This window comes from Pararge aegeria, chromosome 4, assembly GCF_905163445.1.
Source record: "Pararge aegeria chromosome 4, ilParAegt1.1, whole genome shotgun sequence".
In the NCBI taxonomy this organism is placed as follows: domain Eukaryota; kingdom Metazoa; phylum Arthropoda; class Insecta; order Lepidoptera; family Nymphalidae; genus Pararge; species Pararge aegeria.
The window spans coordinates 16,334,436-16,362,351 of record NC_053183.1 but is presented as its reverse complement, the minus strand read 5'-3'; the positions used below and the strand labels follow the sequence as shown (position 1 = coordinate 16,362,351).

The 27,916-nt window shown below is 34.6% G+C and overlaps 2 protein-coding genes across 2 annotated transcripts; one reads left to right on the top strand and one right to left on the bottom strand.

Moving 5' to 3' along the window:
- The first annotated feature begins 146 nt into the window (after positions 1-146).
- Positions 147-16,921, top strand: LOC120637546 (gustatory receptor for sugar taste 64e-like). The gene is made up of 9 exons (XM_039909371.1): positions 147-241; positions 1,092-1,210; positions 2,006-2,121; positions 9,413-9,538; positions 10,149-10,271; positions 11,655-11,803; positions 13,310-13,472; positions 13,959-14,045; positions 16,847-16,921. The coding sequence occupies exons 1-9, from the start codon at positions 147-149 to the stop codon at positions 16,919-16,921; spliced, it is 1,053 nt and encodes a 350-aa protein (XP_039765305.1).
- Positions 16,922-21,448: 4,527 nt separating this feature from the next.
- Positions 21,449-26,407, bottom strand: LOC120637545. The gene is made up of 6 exons (XM_039909370.1): positions 26,383-26,407; positions 25,287-25,444; positions 24,730-24,852; positions 23,187-23,341; positions 22,565-22,621; positions 21,449-21,461 (listed from the first exon to the last, which is right to left on the bottom strand). The coding sequence occupies exons 2-6, from the start codon at positions 25,422-25,424 to the stop codon at positions 21,449-21,451; spliced, it is 486 nt and encodes a 161-aa protein (XP_039765304.1). The 5' UTR covers positions 25,425-25,444; positions 26,383-26,407.
- Between the last annotated feature and the right edge of the window lie 1,509 nt (positions 26,408-27,916).

Sequence of the window (27,916 nt, the reverse complement as noted above, 5' to 3'; positions counted from 1 at the left end):
CCTATGTCCAGCAGTGGACGTCAATTGGTTGAAATGATGATGATAATATTAGTTCATAATGTTTAAATTTGCGTATCTTTGTATAATTTTAATATAATTCTGTAGAAATGAGGGTACACATTGTTAAAAACGAGCCAGCATGCAAGATGCATGCCTGCCTTCGTCAGCCGATGAGGCTTTGTCGCTGGGCTGGAGTGTTTCCAGTCGAAGGGCTGGATAAGAAAAGTTGTTCAGAATTAAGGTAACGTGACGTAGGTTAAAGTAACGTAGATTAACATTACTAAGGTTAACGTGACGCTATTTCCAGTAACATAGCTACTGCACGTAGATATGTCTGGCACGTTAAGTTACCTTTAATCGCCATGTAGAAGAGAGAGAGAGAGAGAGAGAGATTGATTGAATGCGATTTGGCGATCTAAAGATTTTTAACCACACTTTAACTACGATAGCTTTCAGTGCGGCTCAAGGTTGAACAACGAAAATTCCCTTAATCTCAAATTTCTCCTGCTGGAAATCATGCTCAGCGTCTCCCACTAATGATACCACAACATTTACCAATACGTTAGAGGAGTTGACTCAACAAAGGATCTCTAAAGTCAGTCACCCACATATTTACTTCAATGTATGTTTTATAACCAGCTTAATAGACTTATAAATGACGTAGTTACAGAATTCTCCCTGAATCCTTGAGACAATTTTAAAGGGCTTGTTTAAAGCTAAAGCAGTATTCTTAACTATAACTTGACTAAACCTTATTCCAAGGAGTGCCAGTGTGCGGTGAGGTGGAAACCAGTTTTCACTTCATAGCTGAGTACCCCATGTACGCGCTGGTAAGATGGGGACTACAAGGTAAGGATAGAATAAGTGAAGAAGACCTAACAAACCTATCTATAGGGGATATCGCTAGGTTCACCAAAGACTGGTAGGTTTCAGGGGGATGCTACTGGGACAGCAGTAGACCTGTGTTTCAAACATGGAGAACAGGGTGGAATGGTCCTAACAGATGACTGATCACCCGTCTGGCAATGGCAGTCGTCCCCTTATAAATATATATATATATGAACTTCAAGAAACACTTATTTTTATTCTAGGTTCAATTTAAACTCGACATACACCATTTACCATTGCATATCGCTTCTGGGGCAATTCTTGTTGACCGCTTCGAGCGCTTATCACTTCTTCACATACGATTTAAGCTTCAACCATTTGAGTAAGTTGTATATTTAGTGTCTTTTAATTCGCTCACATTACAAATATTATACGGGAAAACGCCGAAGAAATTTTATGAGTAGCAACCCTCTGTACTAAAAGTATAAATGTTAAATTCTGTGTGTCTGTTTGCTTATTACCTGTATTCGGTTCAACTGCTGCACCGACCTTAATGCTATTTAATACCAAAATCGTTTGCATCTTGTAAGGATGGCGTAAAGTATTCCGCTTAAAGACATCTATTTATTTCTCAAAAAGAACACAATAATTCACTTACATCGAGAATTCAATAACATTTTAGAATTAGTAAATACAAAAGAAAAATTTCTGCGGGTGGTTAAAGAAAAAGTTAGTGAGCGATAATACAGATCGTTTTATAAGGAAGATGTTCAATAACATGTTTTTAAATATTGGTAAACTGTTAGTGTCAACGATTATCTCAAGTAAATTAGTGTACAACAGCACAAGTATTACGTTATGTATTAAAATATTTTTTGAAAACAAAAAATGGACATGAGAAATTTTTATCCCCAAAAAGCACTTGGGAAAGCATACCGCTTTATTTAAAAAGTGTATAATATAAATAGAGAGACAAAACTATTTGTCTTTGACTTTTTGTCCGTCTGTTTCTCAGTTCACGCATCACGCAAAAACTACTGATGCAATTGATATTGGATTTGGGTAACTTTATCTCATACACTGGTCTTCCACCACATTTTTATCCTGAAATACACTACGGACTAGTATTCATCTAAACCAATGAAATAATAAATTATAAACGTAAATTTATTTCCAGAAGACCTCGTATTCTACACAACCACTATGGTTACTGCGTTCTTCATAATGAAACTTGCTTCAAATTGGCCTACTCTTATTCAACGAGCCGGATATATTGAAAAACGTGTCACTCATGTAAGCTCAGCTAGCAATGGCCCTGAGAAGTATACCAGAATAGCTTATATGGTGTTGATTTTTTCATTAGGCAAGTATTTCCTTCTTATTTACCTATAGCTGTTGCTCATCCGCGATGAAATATTGATTGGCCCTGAAATTAAAAAAAACCGGGCTCGCATACGCCTATGTCCACCAGAACCTTAAAATCGGTCCCATGATTTAAACGTTATCAGGTCAAAATCAGACAGAAATGTAAACTGTCAAGTTCATTCTATTACAACTGATTTATAAAAGCAAAAATTTAAAAAATACTGTTCAAAACTCCTAAAATTTAGTAGTGTGTACCTCAAGGATTCAAGGATGCCCGAGGCTTTGTCTGCGTAGAATTCCTGTTATCCCGTGACCTTGAGAAGATTTCCACTGGTGCGTATGTCCTTCTCCAGAAAGACAGGCAAATTTCCTTAAGATCGGTTCAATAGTTTATACGGTAGACAGAAAAATTCACCTTGGCGTTTATACTCATATCTACTAATATATTGCGGTGTATTACAATAAACACATTTCGGAGTCTTTAATTTAAAAAACATAGGACGATTAATTCGTTTATAAATGCTTTAAAATAAACCTTTTTACTAAATTTTTCAATTTAAAAAAACATTAAAACTTTCCTCCCTTATTTTACCACCCTTTAAAGGTGATATCCAAAAAAACGTTGATATATATGATATTATATAATAAAAAATATTAAATTTTTTATTTATAACTACTAACCTAAACGCTAATTCCAGTGTCTCTAATTTCGAAAGAAAGAGATTTTTACTGATTTTTACTGAATGAATTCAAATAAAACTTTGCACAAATCGTGCAAAGTTTTATTTGAGTTCATACTGGGAGGTAGAACGTAAGATTACTTTTATCCTGAAATTCAGCTCAGTTCATTAGGGAGCGGGGATGAAAGTGTTTCAAATTCAAATTCATTTATTTCAAGTAGGCCTACTTTATAAGCACTTTTGAAACGTCAAGTATGCATGTTTGTGTGACTCTACCACCGGTTCGGAAAGCAGATTCTACCGAGAAGAGCCGGCAAGAAACTCAGTAGTTGCTCTTTTCCAACATCAACATTTACAATCATTTTGCTATCTTGCGGGAGATGAGAGCGAGGCTGGCTGCTTCCATTCTACCTTGTCATTGAGGCATTCATCAAATGTATAGTAACCTCGCTGTACTAGATGCGTTTTTACACATTTTTTAAATGTATGCATTGGTAGGTCAAGAATTTCCTTAGGAATCATGTTGTAAAAGCGTATACTCAACCCCACAAAGGAATTCTGCACCTTTCGCAGACGATATGCAGATATCACTAATTTATGACCGTTTCTGGTAAGTCGATTGTTAATTTCAGCTTTTGATTTATAAAGAGTAATATTTTGCCTCACAAAGACTATATTATTATAAATGTATTGCGAAGCTACTGTAAGAAAACCTATTTGTTTAAATTTTTCACGAAGCAATTCGCGTGATCCAAGTTTATATATTGATCGTACGGCTCTTTTCTGTAGTATAAATATACTTTCAATATCTGCAGCTTTTCCCCACAGCAAGATCCCATAGGACATAATACTGTGAAAGTATGCGAAATAAAAAAGGCTAGCTGTTTCAACATCGGTAAGCTGTCTAATTTTCCTGATTGCATATGCAGCTGAGCTGAGTTTACTCGCTAGGCTTTCTATATGGGTACCCCACTGTAGCTTACAATCTAAGGTCACTCCTAGAAAAACAGTGGAGTTTTCTATTTCAAGTGTTTCTCCATTTATTATGATGTTTTTATCAATTTTTTTTACGTTAGGCAAAACAAATTCCAAACACTTGGTTTTTTTTTGCATTTAAAAGTAAGTTATTAACAGTAAACCAGTCTGACACATGTGACAAAGCACGGTTTACGTCGTCAAAATTATCTTTGTTTCTCGTCATCGTCAAAATTATCTCTGTATCAGTCTTAAAAATGAGAGATGTATCATCTGCGAACAGTACAATCTCACAAGTGCCCCTGACATGGTGTGGCAGATCATTTATATACACCAGAAATAAGAATAAGGGACCCAAAATTGAGCCTTGTGGGACACCCATTAAGGCAGATGATCCCTTAGACTTTATGTCTTTTACGCATACCCTTTGAACTCTATCACTTAGATAAGAGGCAATTAAATTGAGTGCAACGTTTTTGATGCCATAGTGGCTTAGTTTTAATAACAACGTTTTGAGTTCAACGCAATCGAATGCTTTGGACAGATCACAGAAAACACCAATGGCATTCTGCGAACGTTCCCAGGCATCGTAAATATGCTTTATGAGTCTTGCGCCTGCATCCGTTGTACTACGACCTTTAGTGAAGCCGTACTGCTCCGGATGAAGTAAGTTATTTACATTAAAATGATTTAAAAGTTGATAAAGTATAATTTTTTCAAAGACCTTACTAAGAGTTGGCAAGATTGAAATAGGCCTGTAATTGTTAAGGTCATTTTTATGACCGGATTTAAAAAGGGGTATTAATTTACTACATTTCATTAGGTTCGGAAAAATACCCATATCAACACATTCATTAAAAATTACAGCTAAATAAGGGGCAATAACGTCAATAATGTTAGAAATGACCATCACCGACATACCCCACAGATCACCGGTTTTTTTCAACTTTAATAACCTGAAATTCTTTACAATATCTATTGCAGATATATGTTTAAAATTAAATAAAACATTGCACTCTTTAACATTATCTCTCAATATACGCTGAGCTGCTATTGGTGAAGAGCTTAGAGAATCTGTTAACAAAATGGGAACATTCTGAAAGAAGTTTTCGAAAGTATTAGCAACCTCCCTGTCAGACGTCACTTTATTGTTATCAACAATAATTTCAAAATCCACATCACGAGATTTAGTTTTTCCTGACTCGTAATTAACTATTTTCCAGGTTGTTTGTATTTTGTTATCAGATTTCATTATACTATATTTAATGTGTAGCGATTTCGCATTAGTGCAAACATTCTTAAATATTTTAGAGTATTTTTTTACGTGTTCTACGAAAGTTGGAGTATGATTAAACTGTTTTTCATCATACAGCTCATACAACTTCTCCCTACTTTTATATATACCTACAGTAGCCCAGTCACTAAATTTTAATTTATTACTGACATTGATGTGCTTAAAGTTGAATACTCTATTAAATTCGTTGTTTATAGTATTAAATAGTGCACTATAAAGACTGTCCGGATGAAAATGTTCGCACGCAATACCAGGGATTTTCGCAGTAATTTCACGTTTGAATCGCATTAATTTAGTCTTAGTTATTGGCCTACACTTTATAATTTGTCTGCTTTTATTGATAGTATTTAAAACAGTAATAAGTTGACCACAATGATCTGACCTTAAATTATTAATTATTCTTTTATCTAAAATATCACAATTGAAAAAAATATTATCTAAGCAGGATGCTGAAGTTGCAGTTACTCTAGTAGGTTCACTAAAAGTGTGACACAAATTAAAACATTTAAATAAGTTAGGCAATCTAGCAGTTGTTGCATTTTCTAGTAAAATGTCGACATTGAAATCGCCACATACAATTACATTTTTAGTAGAAAGACACAAACGCTTTAGTACATCCTCCATGACATTCTCGAAATCGCTTAAATCACCTGAAGGGGGTCGGTATACACTCACTATTATAAATCGCTCCAGCTCCACACAAGACAGTTCTGCAATGCGTTCAACAGAAAGACCAACTATGTCTTTTCGTTCTTTACAAATTATATTATTACATACAAAAATTAAAGATCCACCGTGAATTGCAGTCCTTCTGAAGAACGCACTTGACAATATAAAGTTATCGATGTTTACTGCTACTTACACAAGCAGTGAGCCAGTGCTCAGTTATACACAGAATATGTACATTGAGTTTCTCCACAAACAGCTCTATTTCTAATTCTTTGCCGGTGAAGCTCTGTATATTTTGGTGTACAATGTTCATATGGCAGAGCTCCTCCGTTGTCTTATTAACTAGTTTAAATCATTATAAAATTTCTTAATAGTACTAGCGTCAGTAATAGAAATAGAAGTACTTGAAGTACAATTTGTAAAAGTGTCAATAGACTTTGTTACAACAGTTGTAACAGTATCATTTAAATTATAAGCTAGTAAAAACGCTATCTGCTGCTTACACTTTTTAGGCAGATACAATTTATCTCTTGTCATTACAAATAATGACGTGAATTTATTAATGTCAAAATAAGTTTAATTTATAAATATGTTCATTTTGTTTTGAGTTTAGAGTGCCACAATAAGGAAAGGCACACATTACAAACTTACATTTAGTTTTGTTATTTAAAAGCAGTAATTTTTCAATGCATCTTATAATCTGATGCTTTTTGACATTTAAACTGTCCCCTAACAATAAGACAACATTTGTATGCCTATCTAGATTTTTTTCATTTAGGCTATTAATGACACAATCAAAACTAGCCCCCGGTGTACATATATTTGTCACTGAGTGGTTTAGGTAACAATTCATAATAGGAATAGGTTTGACGGTTTTACCCCCTAACCCCGTCAAATGTTTTCTGATTTATATAATTCTGTTTGAACTGGACAAGTTATACTATCATTTTAATATTGTCTAAATTTCGTGTGGATCTGATGAAATTGGTTGGAGATAGGCGACAGAACTCCTCAGCGGACAGCAGAAAACCCCTCACTTAAGGCTTAACGATACTGAATACCTTAAGTGTTGCCATATATTTGAGGACTTCATTTCTAGGATTAAACTAAAATTTTTTGAATTTTCTTGGTTAACCTTTACCATACGAATCAACTAACTTCGATTCTTCTCTTAGTAGTAGGGCTCATAGTCTATGCACTTTAACGGCCGATTGGCGCAGTTTGCAGCGACCCTGCTTTCTGAGCCCAAGGCTCGATTGTGGGTTCGATACTGGAAAATGTCTGTGTGATGAGCATGAATGTTTTTCAGTGTCTGGGTGTTATATTCTAAGTATTTATGTATACTCGTATTATTCATAAAAATATTAATCAGTCGTCTTAGTAACCATAACACGCTACGCTTACTTTGGGGCTAGATGGCGACGTGTGTAACGTCGTAGTATATTTTTTCATTATTATTATTATTACTGTTGTAAGCTGGTTCAGCAATTGTGGCGTGCCAGCAGGGGAATTAACCGCCCGGAACAAAACCTTGCAAATTTTAAAAATTAGTAAGACATTGATTACGTATTCGCGTAAACGGCTTCCAAGAAAGAGATCCATCCATGACGCATCCCAGCTTCGATTTAAGACTGGAAAAAGCTTTGAGATAAATTCTTGGCTTCAGGGGTGTCAGTTGTTAAACTTGATGTGCCGGATCAGATTCAAACAAGAAAGGTCACTATTGACACATTGAAATTGAAAGTGTCATACTTTAATATCCATAATATAGCTTAATTTTTCCAACGTAATAAATAGCTTTTAAACATTATCACCTCAGTCTACTTTGTAATTAATTAAAGGAGATGAACGTCCGTGTTTTAACAGCCGAGCGACTGTAATGAAATTTAATATTTTATCCAGTTTTCATTACAATTTTTTTAACAAAGAAAATCGAGTCATTATAGAATAAAATAAAAACTCCTGACCTATGCGTAAAAAGGTTTATTCAACAAGGATATAGTATTTCTATATAACGAAACCGGAACCACATTGAAACACAAAAGTGAATTGGCATATTGAAAATATTAAATTAAATTAAAAAGCATTGATGGGAATGATCACTGTATTCTTTTTTGTTTATTTCGGTTTCTACATATATTTGAGGGTTCTTTTATTTTATTTATTTATTTTTATTTTTTTATTTATTTTTTAATTAAGTATTTATTGTAGCGTATTTGTATGTTTATATGTTTGTATACATGTATGGAATATATTTTATATTATTGTACATATCTTTAATATGTTATGTTTAGTATATACTATGTTTTATGTTTTTTTATGTTAATTTAGTTTTAAATCCTAATATTTAATTATGTTCGTTGTACCACCTACTTATTTCTTATAACATTTTCTTGTATGCCTTTGGTTGCCTGGAAGAGATCGCTATTTAGCGATAAGGCCGCCAAATTGTACGTTCTACCTTATTGATCAGTTGTATTTGTATCTCTGTAAATTTTCTCTGTGGTGTACAATAAAAGTGTATTCATTCATTCATTCATTCAAAAGAAAGAAAAAAATATTTGATAAATTTTCGAGAAAAGCTATCTTTCAAATTACTCCTGGTGGCTCCTCCAATAGTGATTCTTGGCTATGATAGAATACCTATTAAGCTATTTAAAATAATACAACGACCCTTAAAAGTATAGCAAAGGAAGTAACAAGAGGGGTCGGGGTATATTGTGCAGTAAAATATAGGATCGGACTTATTTTATCGCACGATTTGTAGGGAATTGAAAGAGCGCTAACTGACAATAATGAAAATCGGTATTGTCACTAGATAGCGCTGTTTTAATTCCGTACAAATGGTGTGGTAGAATAAGTAGATATTTAAATCTACTCATTCCAAGTAGACAATTGAACACGTACTAAATATTGGTGAACTGCAAGTTATTTCGGCCGAAAACAACCAGTTTTTGATCACTGTAATTCTTTAACAGAATCCATCCATCTGTTTTAATCTCTCTCAACTACTCTCCCTTTTCACATGAATTTTTAACATGCGTAAGGTGGCATGATTTTCTTTCCAGAAGTGTCGGCTATACAACGTGTAACGGAATTACGAAATATTGTTGAAGGGTGCATAACTATATATGGAATCACCTAAAAATATTAAATCAAAAGTATTTAGTTTGTATGGAAATATTTATATTTCCATACAAACTAAATCAAAACATTCGAAGTGTTTACTTGTGACAAACCTATTGAAGTTAAAAGACTGCAACGCGCATAGTGCGCGATGCGCACCTAATAAAGGACAGGAGTCACTTGATTTTGCTTTTGCATGTTATGTGCCCAGAGAAATCAGATAAAGCTCTATATTTATACATAGGGCTTTATCTGATTTCTTTTTTTGCACAGATAAGCCTCAGAGATAGTAAATAATGTCGGTTTTCATTTACACGTTGTATAACAGAACTAACTCCGTAAAATTTGTAATATAGTAAGTTTATGGCATTACTAAATTGTATGGAGGAGTTTAAAAATCTTTGGAATAATGGAATCCCTATAGTAATTCTATTTTTCAGCGGAACACATTTCATCATTAGTTTTCAAAATGCAGCTCATAATGAACTGTCACGAAAATAATGAATTAAGCTTGAATTTGTTGGAGCACTACTTTGTATCAACAGCCTCATTCGTGTTCGAACTCACACCATACAGCCATTGGAAAGCTATACTGTATGAGGTAAAGTACCTACTCGTTTTGTGTTGTTTGTATCTTCTCCGTTAATGTATATTTTCAGTAATTTAATAGGTTTCTTGGTGCTGTATGGTGACGTCACCTGTACCCGCGGGTGTCGTACGAGGTGACTACGGAAACAGTCAAGTCAAGTCAAGTCAAATATTTGAGCTAACATCGTGTTTATACAAAAGCTATTTTCCTAAAAGCTTAGCACACTACCATGCATAATACCATGTTGAACTGCATCATCACTTAACAACTGGTCAGATTGCAGTCAGAGGCTAATTTTAGTAGGCTAATGTAGTAGAATAAAAAATATATAAAAAAGATAAATAAATCTTAAGATAAATAAAAGATTAAGCTACAGCTCTCCGGCTTTAATTGGAGAAAGCAATTAGGCCGCGATTGCCAGAGAGTCGCAGGTTCAAATCCTGTCGGTTCCGAAAATTTTTATATGCATTTTAAATTTATCAAATTGATAATTCCTCCAAGTAAAGGTAAAAACACTAATTCAAATTATAAAACCACTAATCCTATAAAAGAGGCGTGCCCATCAGTAGGAAGTTAATAAGCTGATAATATTGATGATATTAATATTGTTTCATTTAAATAGGTGATGAACATTCAATCAACATTTCTATGGAACTTCACGGACGCTATGACCATGTGCGTCAGCTTATACTTGACTTCGTACTTCAGAGACTTAAACAAACTTATTGAAAATCAACAAAGACTGGTAACTTGCGATAATAATTTGTTATTATTATATTATAATATTTAAGTAATATAGATGTCACATGCCCGAGTACAAAATAACAACTATTCCATCAGTATAGTAAAATTGGAGGGAAGTATTTCACGAAGTTAGCGATAAGTATATCATCTTGGAAGTAGTAAAAAATAAAAAATATTTTATTTGGGTAAATAAAATTACTGTTACTAATAGCTGGAGCCTTCTTTTAAGCGCAGTATTACTAGCCCTGTGTCAGAAGACACCGCTCTTCCATAACAAGAAATAAACATAAAAACGAGGGTAGGTTGGTAAAACATGGTATAGTAGACCTTTTCGTGACAGAGCTCGTCCTGGGACGGACCTACTACCGCCAAGCTTATTTCTAAAAGGCGTGGTACCCGGTGTTACCGGTACGGATACCTCAAGTTGATGGACACGGATTTGAAACTAAACACTTTTGCATAAGCATTGTAAAAAGATCCTGTGAGAGCTAATGTCCTATTATACTATAAAGACATAAATCTCTTGTTATTACAGGCACATGACTTCACATGAGGATTAATGCCTCAAGTTGATGGGCACGGATTTGAAACTAAACACTTTTGCATAAGCATTGTAAACGGATCCTGTGAGAGCTAGAGCTTTACTTTAATGACGTATATCTCTTTAACCCTCAAAATTAAAAATTAAAAATTCATTTATTTCAAGTAGGCTTAATATAAGCACTTTTGAAACGTCAAGTCTGTCTGTGTGTAGTGACTCTACCACCGGTTCGGAAAGCAGATGCTACCGAGAAGAATCCGGCAAGAAACTCAGCAATGCCACCCTGTTTATTGCATTAGGAGTGAACGTTCATTATTGTTTTTAATAAGCTTAAAAGGGTTCGGTGTAGTGTAAAAGTTAATTAAAGTTAATTTCAATTTGATTAAATAGTTACTCCACTTATTAAAACGTGATGAAAATCGGCCAAACCATCACCACACAGTAAATAAAGAAAATCGGCTTTAATTTTTCAAAAAACTAGAGTTATATAACCCTATAATAAAACTGCGAAGAAGACAATTGATAAATACTTATATAAATTAGAAATTTTACTATGTACGAAACGGTGATAGCCCAAAATGGATAGGACTTTGACTTCACTTTCGGGGGGACGAGTTCAAATCCCAGCACGCACTTCTAACTTTTCGAAGTTATGTGCTTTTCAAGCAATTAAAATATCACTTGCTTCAACGGTCAACGAAACCCAGTTCCCATAATGTTCTCAAAGGTGTGTGGAGTCCACCAATCCGCACTGGGCTAGCGTGGTGGACTACTGCCTAAACCGCTTCACATTGTGGGAGGTGAGGGTTGTACTTTTATAAATTTGTCTTTGTTGTTTTTCAGAAAATCATTCGATGGGAAGAAATACGATTGTATTACTCAGATTTAGTCCAACTCGTGCAGACTGTTGATTCTAAGATGTGCTATTTAATACTTCTCTCGTTTTTCACCAACGTCTTTTTTATATGTGTACAACTGTTTTCTCTTCTCAAGTAAGTTTATTCTTTAGAATTTTTTTACTCCTTTACGTGCGGTCTTTTTCTTGATATTTGAACCTATAGTTTATATATTATGGAGTAATAAAGAAATCCTAAATAATATTTTAAATACGAAAATATTCTTGTTTGTTTGTTTGCCCTTCCTTTGCGCCCTAATTTTAAGTAACCAATCGACTTGATTTTTGGCAGAGTTAATTGAAAGGACGGTGAGTAACACAAGTTACTTTTGGTTCTGAAAAACATCAAACTCGCAGATTGGTTTACAAGAATATTCTAATTTTTACGACCAATTGACTTGATTTTTCGCATATAGACAGCCTTTACTTGTACTTTTACTTTGTTCTTGTACTTACCGGTTAATAGAAAAAAATATATTTTACACAAACGTCCTTAGTGCACTACTCTGTATTCATAGTCGGTGTCTAATTCCTCCTGGCAAAGTATTAACACGCGAGCAAAGCCGCGGATGAAAGCTAGAATTCTTATATCCCTATGCATTTTTTTCGAGACAAACTATAGTGACGTATTTTAACGGAAAACAATTTATAACTTTGAAGATGTAACTTGGCAATAAAAAAAATAATAATTTGCAATCAGTATATTTTTAATCCACTAATAGAGTATATTCAAGTCTTTTTTTGTTTTATTCTACTGGCTACTGTAATTATCAGTAATAATTACATTTATTATTTCAGCTGCAATAATCCTAGCCTTATGGACTGTCATCACGAAAAAGTAAAAATGTTAGTACAACGCCATTACTTACTTATACTCGTACAATATTGTTTATAGTATTTTGCATGCTTTTAAAGTGAGCCCAGTAAGACGATGTATGGAATTATATGACTACTATAACCTTATTGATAATAAATCAAACAAAGTAGTACAATAACTACAATAAAAAAAAATGCTCTAATTAATTTGAATTAGTTAGAATTTAGAATAAAAAAATTAAAAAAAAAATAACTTTTAAACTCGCATATTTCACTTATACTCGTACATGTTTGCCCTTTGAAAAAAGAGACAGTTAGATATTTCGTACTTTAACATTTTCCTATTAGGACCTATAAATCGTTTTGTATTGGCTTGATGAAAGATCAAAAATGGGTTTCAACAGACACACAATATTGTCACCACCTCCCTTTTCCCGCGGATGTCGTGCTACGAGGCGACTAAGGGAAAATAGCGCAGATCAAGCTACTGCTTTATCCCGTCATCTCTTCTTTAAATACCATCTACTCCGATCACCAATCCGTCTGCCCAGCGTGAGGATTATGGCCAAACCTTTATGTTGGGAGACGCCTTAGTCAAACCTGGGAACAAATCACGCTTTTTAGTAATTATAAATAAAAATTCAATCCTGGTAGAATACCGCAGTAAGCCGTAATAGAGATATCTTTCTTATACTAACTTGTAGTTAACCTCGGACGTCACCTACCCAGCACAATGGACTCATTTCATATAAATTTTATACCTCAATTGCTATTGTATTTCTTTTAGAGCACATAAAAGCCTGCCATATTACTTTTACTATTGCTACTCATCTTTGTTCCTATTCGTGAGGGCGACTCTAACTTCTCTACTAGCTGCAAACGTGAATACTGTGGCTCTGAAACCATTTTACATTTTGCAACATGTACCAACTTCAGACTATACAATTGAGGTGAGTATTATCATGGTATCCATCATGGTGATTTTTTTGCCTTGATTGGCCACAACGTTAATTGGTGGATTGAAATTGGTTTTTTTATTAATATTTTAATGTGTAAATAATCTCTTAGGTCATTTAAGGTTCATCAATTGTGTTTTATTTTCATTAATTTGGCATACAAATACATTATTTTAATGATATTATGAAAATACCTTTATTAACCTTAACTTGATTCTGCAATTAGTATAGTCTGTAAGTACTCCTCGATTAGGGTAAAAATAATATAATAATTAAATATACTACGACAATACACACACACACACACATAAATTTACGGAGTTAAGTCTGTTATATAGCCGACACTTCTGGAAAGAAAATCATGCTTATCACAGTGATAATATATAATAATATACAATGACAATACACACATCGCCATCTAGCCCCAAATTAAGCGGCTATGAGTACTAAGATAGTTTTTTTTTTTTTGTTTTTTTTCAGGTACAAAGATTTATCCGTCAAACTAAATACACAACGACAGCTCTAAGTGGACTATTTTTTGATGTAACCAGAGGAATGATTCTGACGGTAATATTTTATTTTCTTGAAATATTATCTGCTCTATTCTAAATGTATCTAGAACTGAGACTTGCTTAGGAAAATAGGTGAGGGTAGAGGTTATAAAGAGACAGTAACAGCCTTCTAAATTGCCAACTGCAACTGTTATGCTGTGTAACCTAGGCTCTGGCGAACAATCAATGGTTAATAATGGCTTTTCAGCTTCTTCTTATATAAAACGTGTTAATGAAAACTTAAATAATACTTGACAGGCTTTAGAGGTATATTATGTACTGTCTCTGAGACTTATCTGTGAAACCGAAATGCTAATAGTTTTTGAGTAAACCTCTGCCAAAGTTTTTACTGAAAGAAATCAGATACAATCCTAACATCACATGCAAAATTAAAATCATTTGACTCGCGTCACTTTATTGGGTACGCGCCGAAATAATAGCGTAGGTACAATGCGCGTGTCGGTCCTTTATCTTTAATAGGGTTGCCATAAGTAAGCACTTACATTCGTTTGGAAATATAAATATGTTTCACTTGATTTAATATTTCCTTATGAAATATATCTATGCATCCTTCAATATTATTTCGTAATTCTGTTACACGTTATATATATATTTTATTATTAATACACAAACGACTAAAAATTAATATTTTTCGGATCCTGAAACTCACCTCAGTTTGTTTGGATGCTGTATATTCCTAATATCTAATTAGTTTAAATAATATTAATACATTAACGCACATTATACAAATCATTTCAACTTATAAAAAGCAGTAGAAATAAAGGTATCACACTAATTAATACAATGTAGGTCATTCTGCACTGTGAGGGGTTTGGCGTTGTTCCGAATGCATACATTATACAGGTATTCCAATATCACTGCGTGTACATATTTTATGTAAGGTCTAATTCATGGCAATTTTTTTTAGAATGCGTTTTACGTTAATCTCTGTCACCGAGTCTTTAAGGGAAAGTACATTTATTAGTTTTATTAATAAATTGTAGGTGGTTTGCCATAGTAATTATTCGCTCGCTTTTTCGTGTATTCTTCTGGTTATTATTACACTAACCGACCTGACAAAGAAAAGCGTTGTCACGCAAAACTAGAAGCTGCTTTTACTTTTTTGATGTGAAACAGACAAAGGCAGAGAAACATAGCTCTGAGAATCTCTGGAAATTAGTTTTTCAACGAACGTAAGGTTCTAGACTAATGACTTCTACCTACTACGGAAATCGCAGCGTTGCCAGACCCCACCATTTAATGGAGTCAAAGGGAGTCACTGAATGCAAGCGTATGTACAACCCTATGGAATTGGAAATCTTTACTACAAACCTATGTTAAGCATTGGGCATTAATTGGTTCATACAGGATACTTTTTTTCAGGATGTTTAACTTAACAATACTGAAATTACTGGTTACAAAAGATTAGTCCCCGGAAAAGATAATTATGGGTACCCTACAATAGCTTTCAGCTGTTAACTTGCGATCAACGTTCTCGCACTCGGTCCTATTGTCGCAGCGGTCATTCCATAAAAAAGAGCATTATAATAACTTAAACAATTAAAATTGGAAAACCCATTACTTACCATGCCACACATTACGATGGTTTTCTTTTTAATCCACTACAAGTAGCCCATAACTGCAATCTCACCTGGTGGTAAGTGATGATGTAGCCTAAGATGGTAGTGGGCTATTATTAATTTAGGTAGACTTATTACGAGTAGACATGATTTGCTTATTTAATGCTCGGACATGGTAGAAAAAAATATATGAAAAATTTTGTGGAAATATGTTATATTATCGATACTGAACCACAAAAAAAAAATCCGTAGTGGTTTCAAAATTATCCTGTATAGTGAAGAAAAATAAATGATATAAGAAAAACAAATAAAAAGAGTTTTCCAATCGAACACTCTGCAGGATGCCGTAATCCCTCAATCGTGTTCCGTGCAATCAACGCAGATGCACTCGAGGGATATACGGTCTTAGCGGACTCTTTCTAATCTATTGTAGTTGTTTGTTATCCTTTTTTTAAACACCTAGGTAACTACGAACTTACGAGTGGAAATTTTACGTATTCCCGTTTCGCAGTATAAAATAGTACCTTTGCAAACCTACCTACCTTACGGAAAGGGTTATATATTAATCAATAAATTGTTTTCTAGAAAGTAGAAAATATTCATCATCATATCAACCTATTACAGGCCACGGGTCTCCTACCAGAATGAGAAGGGTTTAAACCGCAGTCCAGAACGCTGGAGCCCAGTGCGGATTAGTGGGCTTCACACGCTTGGAGAATTTATATATATTATATTCCTTCACCGTTACAGCAAGTGATATTTTATTGCCATGTGCAAACCACAGAATTAAGAACATGTATCAAAAACCACTCCACTACCACTAGTGTTTCTCAAACAGGTGGTTAGTCTTTTCATTAATTTAGCTGTTGACAGTAGTGATTTTACTTCTAATATTCTAAACGTTTACCATAAAATGAGGAAAACGGGAAAGTTTTTGAGCTAGCAACATATCGCGGGTGTGACGTGAGACGTTCTAGGGGCGTCTACTGTTTTTGGACACTGTACTGCACTGCAATAATTGCTGAATGAGGATTCTGTATGTTCTTAATTCTGTGGTGCGAGCTAATGCTTAGGTTAGGTGTTGGGATTCAAACTCGCCCCCTAGAAATTGATGCCGAAGCCCCAAGCCACTAGGCTATTACCGTTTTTTATTATATTAGAATAGTTCTTATATAAGAATGTATAAAATCGTTTTCTAAAGTCCTAAATAATTAAATCGTAAATTATTTACTTTCAGGTCATCGGCACCATAGTAAAGTACGAGCTTGTACTATTGCAGTTCAGTGTTAAAACATATGAAGCAATTGAATAAACTATAACTGTCATGCATTCTATTTTATTTAGTCACCGTGTGTTAATATTAAGCACTATCTGAAAATGGCTGTTAAACTGTAAAATTCAGCAAATTCACCATTTGCATTCAGAATTTGCAGAAATTCACTCCTATTTTTCCCCTTTTATAAAATCCCAGACGAAACGTGAGTGTTACTGAAATCGGCAAGTTGTATTTTTCCAACATCATCAAGATAGTTGCAGAAGTTGAGCTGGTAACCGACAAACAAATAAACAAACATACACTTTTGTTATACACATTTGTTATATCAGGTAGTATGGATGTAAAAGAAAACAATCATTAGTATCAAGCAGTATTTTTAAACAATGGGCAAAAAATTACCATTCAACATTTAAATTACGTGTAATATAATTTAAATATGAATACAATTTAGAGCTACTCTACAAACACTAAAAAAGATCTAAAACAATACCATTCAACAATTCAATTAGCAATTCAATTAGCAATAAGGCCGCCTTTGCATGTCTACATTGTGTACTGTATACTCCTTACTGTTTCTTTTCCTGTATGTTATACGTGCAATAAAGTGTTTCTTCTTCTTCTTCTTCTTCAATTACGTAAACGTAATTTGGACATCAAAGAAACTATAAATACAATTTAGAGCTACAAAGCCACAAACACTACGTAAGGACTAAAACATTAGGATAATTTTATATTAAACTAGCTGTTGCCTGCGACTCTGTTTGCGTTTGATTTTGTTTTTTGATGTGGCATTAAATTTAGTTGTAGATCTAAAAAAATTTAAGTATTCAGTATCGCTAAGCCTTAAATGATAAGTTTGCTGCTGTCCGCTCAGGAGTTCTATCCTCTATCTCCAACCGAAGTTTGGGCAAAATAAAAAACATATTATAACCTCTATAGTACGAAAATAATTATTTTAATCGGTTATAATTTGTTGGAGTTATGGTGTAAAATCGTCAAACAGTCATCCCCTCTCCCAAAGGCACCGAGCTTAATGTCGGGATAAAAAGTATCCTATAATACTTGTAACACTTCTGAGAATATGTGTACAAAGTTACAGAAGGATCAGGTTAAGTAGTTTTTGCGTGAAAGCGTAACAAACAAACTTACATTGATATTTATAATATTAGTAGGGATAGGGATTGGTTCGTAACCAAGTTATTTTTAAATTATACTGTTTTATTCTTGTGCATAAAAAGCTAATCGGATCGTCTTCTATGCTGGTATTCGTGATGATTAAACCTTTTATTTCACAACGTAAACTGGTTTTTAATAAAGAAATAAATAGTTTTAGGAACCACAGGTGAAATTTTAATAAAAAAACAAACAATCACGACTACACACACTTATTTATTTTTAATAGAAATTAAAGAAAGAATTTATACAGAACTAATAAAATACTCAACAGATTACTTATTTAGAGAAATTCAATTTATAAATCTAATTTACAAAAAAAAACAAAATGCGCAGGTTAACTTTCCAAACGGACAGGGGTTCCCCTTAAACTAGTTGACGGTACCCGAAGAATCTCTCGAATGGATTTCGATTTTCGGATGGACACTTGCCGATAACCACCTGAGGGGTTGCTACGGCGTCACCGGGGGAGTGGGGCGAGCGCGAAAGCTCGCCATGAGAAGAGCCCCAGGGCTCGACGACATCGGGGGGAGAGTGGGAGACGTCGACCCGAGGGTGCCTCCTGCGAGGGCTCGGACCTCGGCTCGGTTCGACGTTAATCTGAGTGTAATGCACACCGCCTTTTATAGCCTCTACAACACCACTACGCGTCGTCCCCTCCACGATGATGTCTCGTGACTATTCCTCCAATAATAGTTTTACAATCATCAATAGCCTCTAACAGCCCACAGCTAAACATCTCTCCAATAGGAAGGGTTAGCCAATATTGCCTCGCCGGGCAGACGGGTGATCGCAAAAGGTGGTCATAGTAGCACAAAGGACCTGCAGTTCTCCGTTATATTTATTTAGTTGTCTCGTATCGCCACTAATAATAATAGATAATAAATATACTACGACAATACACACATCGCCATCAAGCCCCAAATTAAGCGTAGCTTGTGTTATGGTTACTAAGATGCCTGATGAATGTTATTATGAATAATATACATAAATACTTATAATATACAGATAAACACCCATACACTGAAAAATATTCATGTTCATCACACGAATATGTCCCAGTTGTGGGAATCGAACCCACGGCCATGGAATCAGAAAGCAGGGTTGCTGCCCACTTCGCCGGTCGTCCGTTCTACTGGTGGGCAGAGGAGGGTCTGACCTGCTATCAACACACAGCACAGTGCTTTATAAGTTCATCATCATCATCAATCGACTGACGTCCACTGCTGGACATAGGTCTTTTGTAGGACGTTTCTCCGACTCCACGATTCGGCTTCCCGCGACTCGTTTGATGTCGTTTGTCCACCTGGTTGGGGATCGACCAACGCTGCGCTACGCGGTGCGGGTTTTCCACTTTAACACCTTGGAACCCCAACGTCCATCGGTTCTCCGAGCTATAGTCCCCGCTCATTGCCACTTTAGCTTCGCGATGGCTTTAGAAATTATCGTAGCTAAAATTCAACATTTATGCTACGATAATTTCTAAATAATAAACCTAAGTGCTAATAATTTTTCTTCTAAAAACCTCATAAACAGGCAGATCTTAAAGTAATGCTTTCCTTTTCACAATGTTCACCGTGGAGAAGGATAGCAGTAAGACACAAATGATACACCTGTGCAAGATCTACTTTCTAGTGTAAGACCAATCAAAAAAAGGAAGGATTTTCGCATGCTGGCCGTCTAACTTCATTTTAAAGATGGCATCCCACAAATATGAATATTAGTAAATAACTGGCAACTGAAGCAAAACGAGCTCGTAGGTGATTATAGTTGAAAGCATCTGTAACAGTAGAAATAGTGTTTGATTTTAATCAGCCGTCAATTTAATTACCAACTAATTATTTTTATTGCTTTTGCCGTGTTTAAATACAACGTGTCAATAAAAACCGAAGTAATACTTCACAGGCTTTAGAGGTACATTATTTACTGTCTCTAAGACTTATCTGTAAAACCGAAACGTTATTTTTATATCATCTATTCATTAATATAGCTTTTCATAATATATATTAGTTTATTATTTTTATATTTATTTAATAAATATATATATATATGAATATATATATATATATATATATATAATTTTATGTTTTTATTATATAATTTTATGTTTTTATTTGTGTTTATTTTGTTTATGTATTCGTATGTAGTTATTTGAATGTAGGTTTATAATAATTTTACACCACCTATTTTTTCTCGCTCTTGTTGTCTCCTAATCCTAAGGTTGCCTGGCAGAGATCGCTTTTAAGCGATAAGGCCGCCTTTTGTATTCTACTCCAGTTTTTGTGTTCTTTATTTCCCTAACTGTGTAGTGGTGTTCAAATAAAGAGTTTAAATAAATAAATAAACGCGAATAGTTTATTTAAACCACTGCCCTAGTTTTTACTGAAATAAAGCAGATACAGCCCTAACCTAACCCTAATTGTAATAAATGCAAAAATTTAAATCAAGTGACACCTGTCACTTTATTAAGTACGCGTCGCGTAGTGTGGGAACTATACACATGTCGGTATTTTGTCTTTAATAGGGTCGTCTAAAGTAAACAAATCGAATGTTTTGAATTAGTTTGTATGGTTAAATAAATATGCTTCTTATGATTTAATATTTTAACAGGGTCTATAAGCAGTGGCGTGCACTGTGTTTCTTACCAGGGTATGGATACAGCAGGAAAATTGCATAAAACGGCAAAATCCTCCTCTTTCAAGAGTTATATATTATAAATAGATTTTAGGGTAGGTAATGCTGAGGCGTAACACCTACGCCTCAGTTAAAGTTAAGTCAGGGTACAGGGAGGCACTTGTGCAATGAGTACTGTTCCCATTTATGGGATGGCTCTGCCAAGTATCAGCTTGATGCCCTGGATTCGGTGGATCGCCGTGCTAGAAGGCTCATCGGTGACCTAGCCAATAAAAAACTTAAGAGTTTGGAACATCGTCGCAAGGTTGCCTGCCTTTCGGTATTCTATAGGATATATTTCGGAGAGTGTGCTCAAGAACTATTTGATCTAGTTCCCCCCTCGCCTTTTTACCATCGAACCGCGAGGCACCGGAAGGATCTGCATCCCTACGTGGTCGATATACCGCGGACGCGTACGAAGCGCTTCGCATCTTCGTTTCTGGTTCGCACCGCTGGGATCTGGAATGCTCTTCCAGCTTCCATTTTCCCCAGTTCTTACAACATTAGTACCTTCAAATCAAGAGTGAATAGGCATCTTCTAGGCAAGCGCGCTCCACCTTAGGCTGCATCATCGCTTACCTATAAATAAAAAAAAAAGGTGTTAAGTATATAGGCGAAGGTAGAAAATTATATAACTTACAGTAAGAATAGTTCCTCGAGTGACATAGAAGAACTGAAGACCACTCAGACATATTTTAGAATAATACACCTGATCCATTAAACGTTGGAACTGGAACAAATAAGACCACACATTTAAAAACTCTACAGCAAAGGTGCCCTTACATAGAATCATAAAAAAATATCTAAATACTTGCGTTTTTTCATCTACGATTGAACAGAATTTTGGCCACTACAAACGCCTACGTGAATTTCTTTAACTAATAAACGAAAAGAATACGTTTGTCCAACTAACCTAACCTAACCTAACGAGCATAACCGCATTGACGAGCTGCGTTCTGCTTTCGACCAACCACAAGTCTTGCGCGTCTTGTTATTGGCTGTCGGCTGTAATGAACGCCACCGTGGACGCAGGATGAACAAATGTTTTTGGCTTTTGTTTGACCCAATGACGTGAAAACTATGACGAGGAAAATGAAAACGGGTCATTGCGAAACTGCTTACATTCACAAATCCCTATCCCTAACAGTCAATGTAAGTTTGTTTGTTACGCTTTCACGCAAAAACTACTAAACCGATCCTCATGAAACTTTGTACACATTTGTATTAGAAGTAATATAGAATATATTTTATCAATGAGAATTATTATTATTAAAGTTACAAATAATGCACTAACCTCCAAATTATAGGACGAAGCAGGCAAAGAGTGAAGGGCGTTTAAAGGTTCACGGCTCAAAGTGTGGAGATGTGAGCTCAGCATAGAAACGGACAGCGCTCTGAACACTCGAAAAATGGCAGTACTTATGCCATGTATGATTGATACAATGTCGGTGCTGGAACACATTAGCTTTTTATTTACTCTGTGGCTCGCGTTTAATACTGTTTTATCTGCTCAAATGCTTAAGCGCCGTATGTACTCCGTTATTTGAAATGACTACGTTTCTGCGGAGCTTGCGTTTGAGACTCTGGGCCCGTGGTCTTCGGACACGAAAAATTTTATTAACGTGTCCCAAAAATTGGTCCTTACGTCTGGGAACCCAAGAGCTGGCGCTTATTTAGCTTAACGGCTAAGTCTAGCAATTCAAAGGGGCAATAACGCTCATAATGTCTAATAAATAATGTTATTTGTAATCTTTGCAAAGACTAAATATTAGTATAAGATATTAGTTTAAGAATTTTAAGAATATAAAAAATACAAATAATTCATAGAAAAACCTGTTCGCAATGTCGCAATCTTGGTTATTTGAGTTGGCAGTGTAATTTTTTTGACGTCTGAAATAGAACAAATAAAAAAATATAAAATACAATCCGACCATTTTGTATTTTGATTACAATATAAATAGTGCCCTTGCTACTTATATATTTTCATCTTTTTTTAACCAATGCTTCCCTAATCAGATATGCTAGCATTCTTAGCACTATTTCACGCGGGCACGACTTATACAGTATAAATATAAAATCGTATATCATAAAAAAATTACAAACAAAATATTAGGAATCCTCTAAAAAGTTAAATATTATACAATCAGATGTGTCTACAATATAGTTATAAATTTCGTGGTTATTTTTGTATCAAGACAGCACCTGTCTTGATACAAAAATAACCACCGTAATCCAATAGCGATAAACTTTAGTATTGTGTTGAGACACAGACTGCGAAAAATTAGATGTTGTAAAGTCGTACGTACAAAAAAAAAAAGAAATTACTGTATAAAAACGTATATGGCAACGCATATAAAAAATGAAGAACTTACTGCATAAAAATGTATATCATCTTACAATCTTATCTTGCATTTGTATATCATATTACAACGTATCATAAAATGTAAGAACTTACTGTATAAAGTCGTATATCATCTTACAATTAAACACTAGACTCGAAGAGAAAGAAACAAAGACGAAAGGGTTCATATCATCGTCGATAATTTTTACTAATCGTGTCAAGCGAGTGTAATGAGCTTGTAAATCCGACCATTTTGTATTTTGATTACACTGTAATTATAAAAGAAAATCATTAAGCCTGATTCTATGAATCCATAGATTTAAACATCCCAGCTTCTAAAATGCAGGATGTTTGCACCTGTCGATGCATTTTGAATATACTGTTAATATATAAGAAAATCATTGAGCCTGATTCTATGCTTTCTCCAATTAAGCTACGGCTTCCGTCGATGCCGAAATTAAAATAAAAATTTTATATGCATTTTAAATTTATAACATTGATAATTCCTCCAAGTGTAGGTAAAAACACTAATAAAAATTTGATTTCACTGTAATTATAAAAGAAAATCATTAATCCTAATTCTATACATTCACAGATTTAAACATCATAGCTTTTTAAATCTAGGATCTTTAAATCCGTGGATGCATTTTGATTTCACTGTAATTATATAAGAGAATCGCTAATCCTAATTATATACATTCACAGATTTAAACATCCCAGCTTTTAAAATGTAAGCCTTCCATCGTTCAACACGGTTCCCAACTATCATAACTTTCTGCCACCTTCTATAGGTTATCAGTCTATTGAGCTAAGGTTCACCCCACATTACGATAGTAACAATATAAATAGTGCCCTTGCTACTTATATATTTTCATCTAGTTTTTAACCAATGCTTCCCTAATCAGATATGCTAGCATTCTTAGCACTATTTCACGCGGACATGACTTATACAGTTTATTAATTATTGATATCAAATATAAAAAAATAAAAGAAAAACAGATATAATTTATCAAAGGTTTGTATCATTATTGTACTTGTCTGACATCCATTTTCTATATCCAATGTATCTATAATATGTTGACAAGTTGCTTACGAACGTAATTATTTGATAAATGGACTCATTTTGAAAATAAAAACGTTGCCAAGTCAAAAATTTATAGATTACGAATAGATTGAATATTGTAAATGGCCATTAGAAAACTGTTAAATAAAAACAGCTTGTCTTTCTAAAAAGCTCTTCTCTCCACATAAAATAATTGTCATATTCCATAAATTTAAAAGTAAGTTAATAGTTTTATCACTCAATGTAAAGATTGTCTTAAGACTAATAAATTATTAAAGCAACATGAGAAGAAACAAGTTAGCAGTGACGAAATAAACAATCTCACATCTTTTATTACTGTCATTATCTGTTTTTTATTTTTTTGGTATAACGACAATCTAAAGAGGCTGTATATAACCTGGCTACTTGAAACTGGCAAAGTACATCGCGCTGTTTTGGCACTACGAAAAGCCATAAATCAAAAGAAGAAGAAGAATAAAAAATTAGCTGTTTTAACCGAATGTATTTAAATGCTTTGCTTATTCATAATTTTAAATTTTTTATATTTTTTAATACTGGATCTTTTGTATCGCCAATCCTCAACTATTACCTTACCTTTTTAATTTTAAGCCTCAGTAGCCGATTGAAGTTCCGAAATCTGTATATTAAATAAAGGGCAACTGCGATGATCATGGCATCAATGTTATAAGACACTAACGTCACTTGAAACTTCGTTATCTAAAAATGGAAACATTCTTAATATATCCCTGCTGGAGCTATCTCGGCAGATCGTTTGGGGAGCTCCGCTGACAGTCATTCTTTTTAAACTTATTATAACGACAACACACAAATCCCGCCTGATGATAGGCTAGAAGTAAGCGTAGATTATGGGTGCTAAAATGACCGATGAATATTTTTATAAATAATATACAAAAACACTTATAATATATAGATAAACACCCAGACACCGAATAACATTTATTTTCATCACACAACATTTTCCAGTTGTGGGAATCGAAACCACAGCCTTGGATCAAAGCAGGGTCGGTGCCCACTGCCCCAATCGGCCGGCTATATGGTGGGTATCCCATATAGCCGGCCGATTGGGGCAATGAATGGGATATGATGATTATGATGAAAAATTGTATTGTTTATATAATATAAGTATTTACCAGTAACCACAGTGCCGTGAAGTAATTAAAACTTAGTATGTCTATGTAACATCCGAAGAAAACATGAAAGTATTTTTCAATGGTCAGCTCTTTATTTCTTTTTTTATAGCACAAGTACGAGACACGAGACGTGAACATGCATAAAATAGCATATTCCACTGCAACATAAAACATTTTAGTATTATAATAAAAGCTATTGCAAGGCAAGCTTTCCACCAGATATATTGCAAGGCGAACCTAGAAATTAACTAGTAATTGCGGTCTAACAGAAAATATTATTCTAGGATAAATAAGTCTTCACCATCTTTTTGTTTTGATGCAGTCTAAGATGCAGCATTAGTGGGCTAACCTATCAGGAAGTCATGACACTATGCCAAGAAAATGAGTTGATTGATTGTTTAGACAGGGTGTGCTGGGATAAAAATGGCTACCTATGTCATTCTCTGTCCTTTCAACTGACTCTATGCCAAAAATCGAACTGACTGGTTGCTTAGTCAAAGAAGGACTAACAAACATACACACTTTCGCATATAATATTGGTTAGGCTGGACATCTACGTATGGTAAATCGTAGCAGATATGAACAGAATGACCTTAACGCTGGTGGCACGGGACTGTCACCGGGGGAAGGAAGCAAGCGCGAAAGCTCGACAGGAGTTGAGGGATGTCAACGTAAGGGTGCCTCGTGTCAACCGCACTCGTCCAAACGTCGACCGCAGCTTCGGTCGATGCTTGGAAGAATACGGCTATTAGGACCAGAATTAAGTCCGAACGCCGCGCCCCCGTGATCGACGTAATTTTCGGGGCATTCTTCTTCGCCGGCGAAGACACTGTGCAGGCATTGCGTGTTTGTTAACTAACTAAAGAACATTGTTGGTCGTGATTTGATCGTTTGGATTGTAAATGACATGTTTAGGACGTCTCAGATTGGGAAACTTCAATTTGAAGATGATGATGAGGATGTAGTTCGAATTCTTCTTATTTCTTTATTTCTTCGTTGCAGCTGGAGTTTGAAATGGTCTACTAATAAATTAAATAAAAAAAGTAAAAAAAAATATTTTTCTAATAGTAAATTTTGATAAAAAAAATATGCTTACGTATTGCAAATATAGTAACATATAACATTAGACGGTTAATGTTGTTCATAACTAAGTTAATATTCTTAAAAGGTGGCAACAGTTTTTCCAGTTGGTTGATTCTGCTTATCATATTTCTCCAGTGTAAGGCTAATCTCAAGATATATATCAGAGCTACAGTTACAATACATTGTAATATTAGTCCACCTGTAAAAAACATTCAGAATATATAAACGACCAGTAAGGCGAGCATGCGTGCTCCGAGATAATTATCAGTATGCATAACTCATTTTTGTCTTTTAGAGATAGACGAGATAATGGGTCGACATAATTTTCTCGTGGTGCACAGGCCCTATAGTACTCGGGGCATAAAGAGAATGGACATATTTCACACCCCGTCGCTTCAGCTGCAAAAACCCACCCCAACGTCCAGCGGTTCTCTGTGCTATGTGCCTCGCCCATTGCCACTTCAGCTTCGCGACTTTCTGAGCTAATATCGGTAACTCTGGTTCTTCTACGGACCTCCTCATTCCTAATTTGATGACGTAGTGAAACTCCAGGCATTACAATCTCCATCGGGCTCGTTCACGTACTCCGCCACGAAATGTTGGAATAATTACTCCGCCAATCAAGATCTTTAAAAGCAAGTTTGGGTTAAAGAACCAAATTAAAAAATATTTGTTGGCCAAACAGGTGGAATTCTAAGAACATGTGGCGGAGTCATCTTTTCTCTAGATAAAGTATGTAAACATTACATTTAATTTTAATATTATATATATAGCTGTAGTGCGTTTAAATTATGTATCTACCTTTTACACTGTGTGTCTTAATTAGTTATTGATATATGTACGTTTTTATTTTCAAGTTTATATAAATATATGTCAGTTTCAATTTATTGTTTTTATAGTTGTGGGTTTATTTAGTTTAGTGGTATTCGTTTTATTGCTGTTTTTTTTTAATTTTTGTTTTTTCTTCGCGTGTTTTTTGTTCCTTATATAACTTTCGCTTAGTTTATTATTAAATTAAAATATTAAAATGCCATGCCAACTGAAAATCAGCGCTGTATGCTCCAACTGGTGCAGCACAATGCAGAGCTGGCACCTTTTTTCTAGGCTGTGCCACACATACCATACGTGGTGTCGTTAATATTGTAATGTGTGGCGCAATGTAAAAATAATTTTTCTTTCTTTCTTTTTTTCCTCCATCGCCCGTTAGTAAGAGACCAATTCATATATAATTCAATAAATCTAAAAATTCTGATGAATTCATCCCTTCTTTAAACCAATGCTTTCGTAATATTTTAAATTGCAAAAGTATGTTTGAAGTTTTGTACTTTTAGCACCACCATAGACTGAACCATCCTTACCATCAGGTGAGATTGCAGTCAAAGGGGAAGTTGTGGTGGTAACATCTTTTCTACCTGCCAATTTATAATTCCAAAAATTGTATGTACCATCATATATACCTAAATTTTCATCAAGTGTTGTCAAAAGCATAATATAATCTTTCGTAAAGTCATTCGTTTTATGTTTCAATAAACAAAAGCTTTGAACTT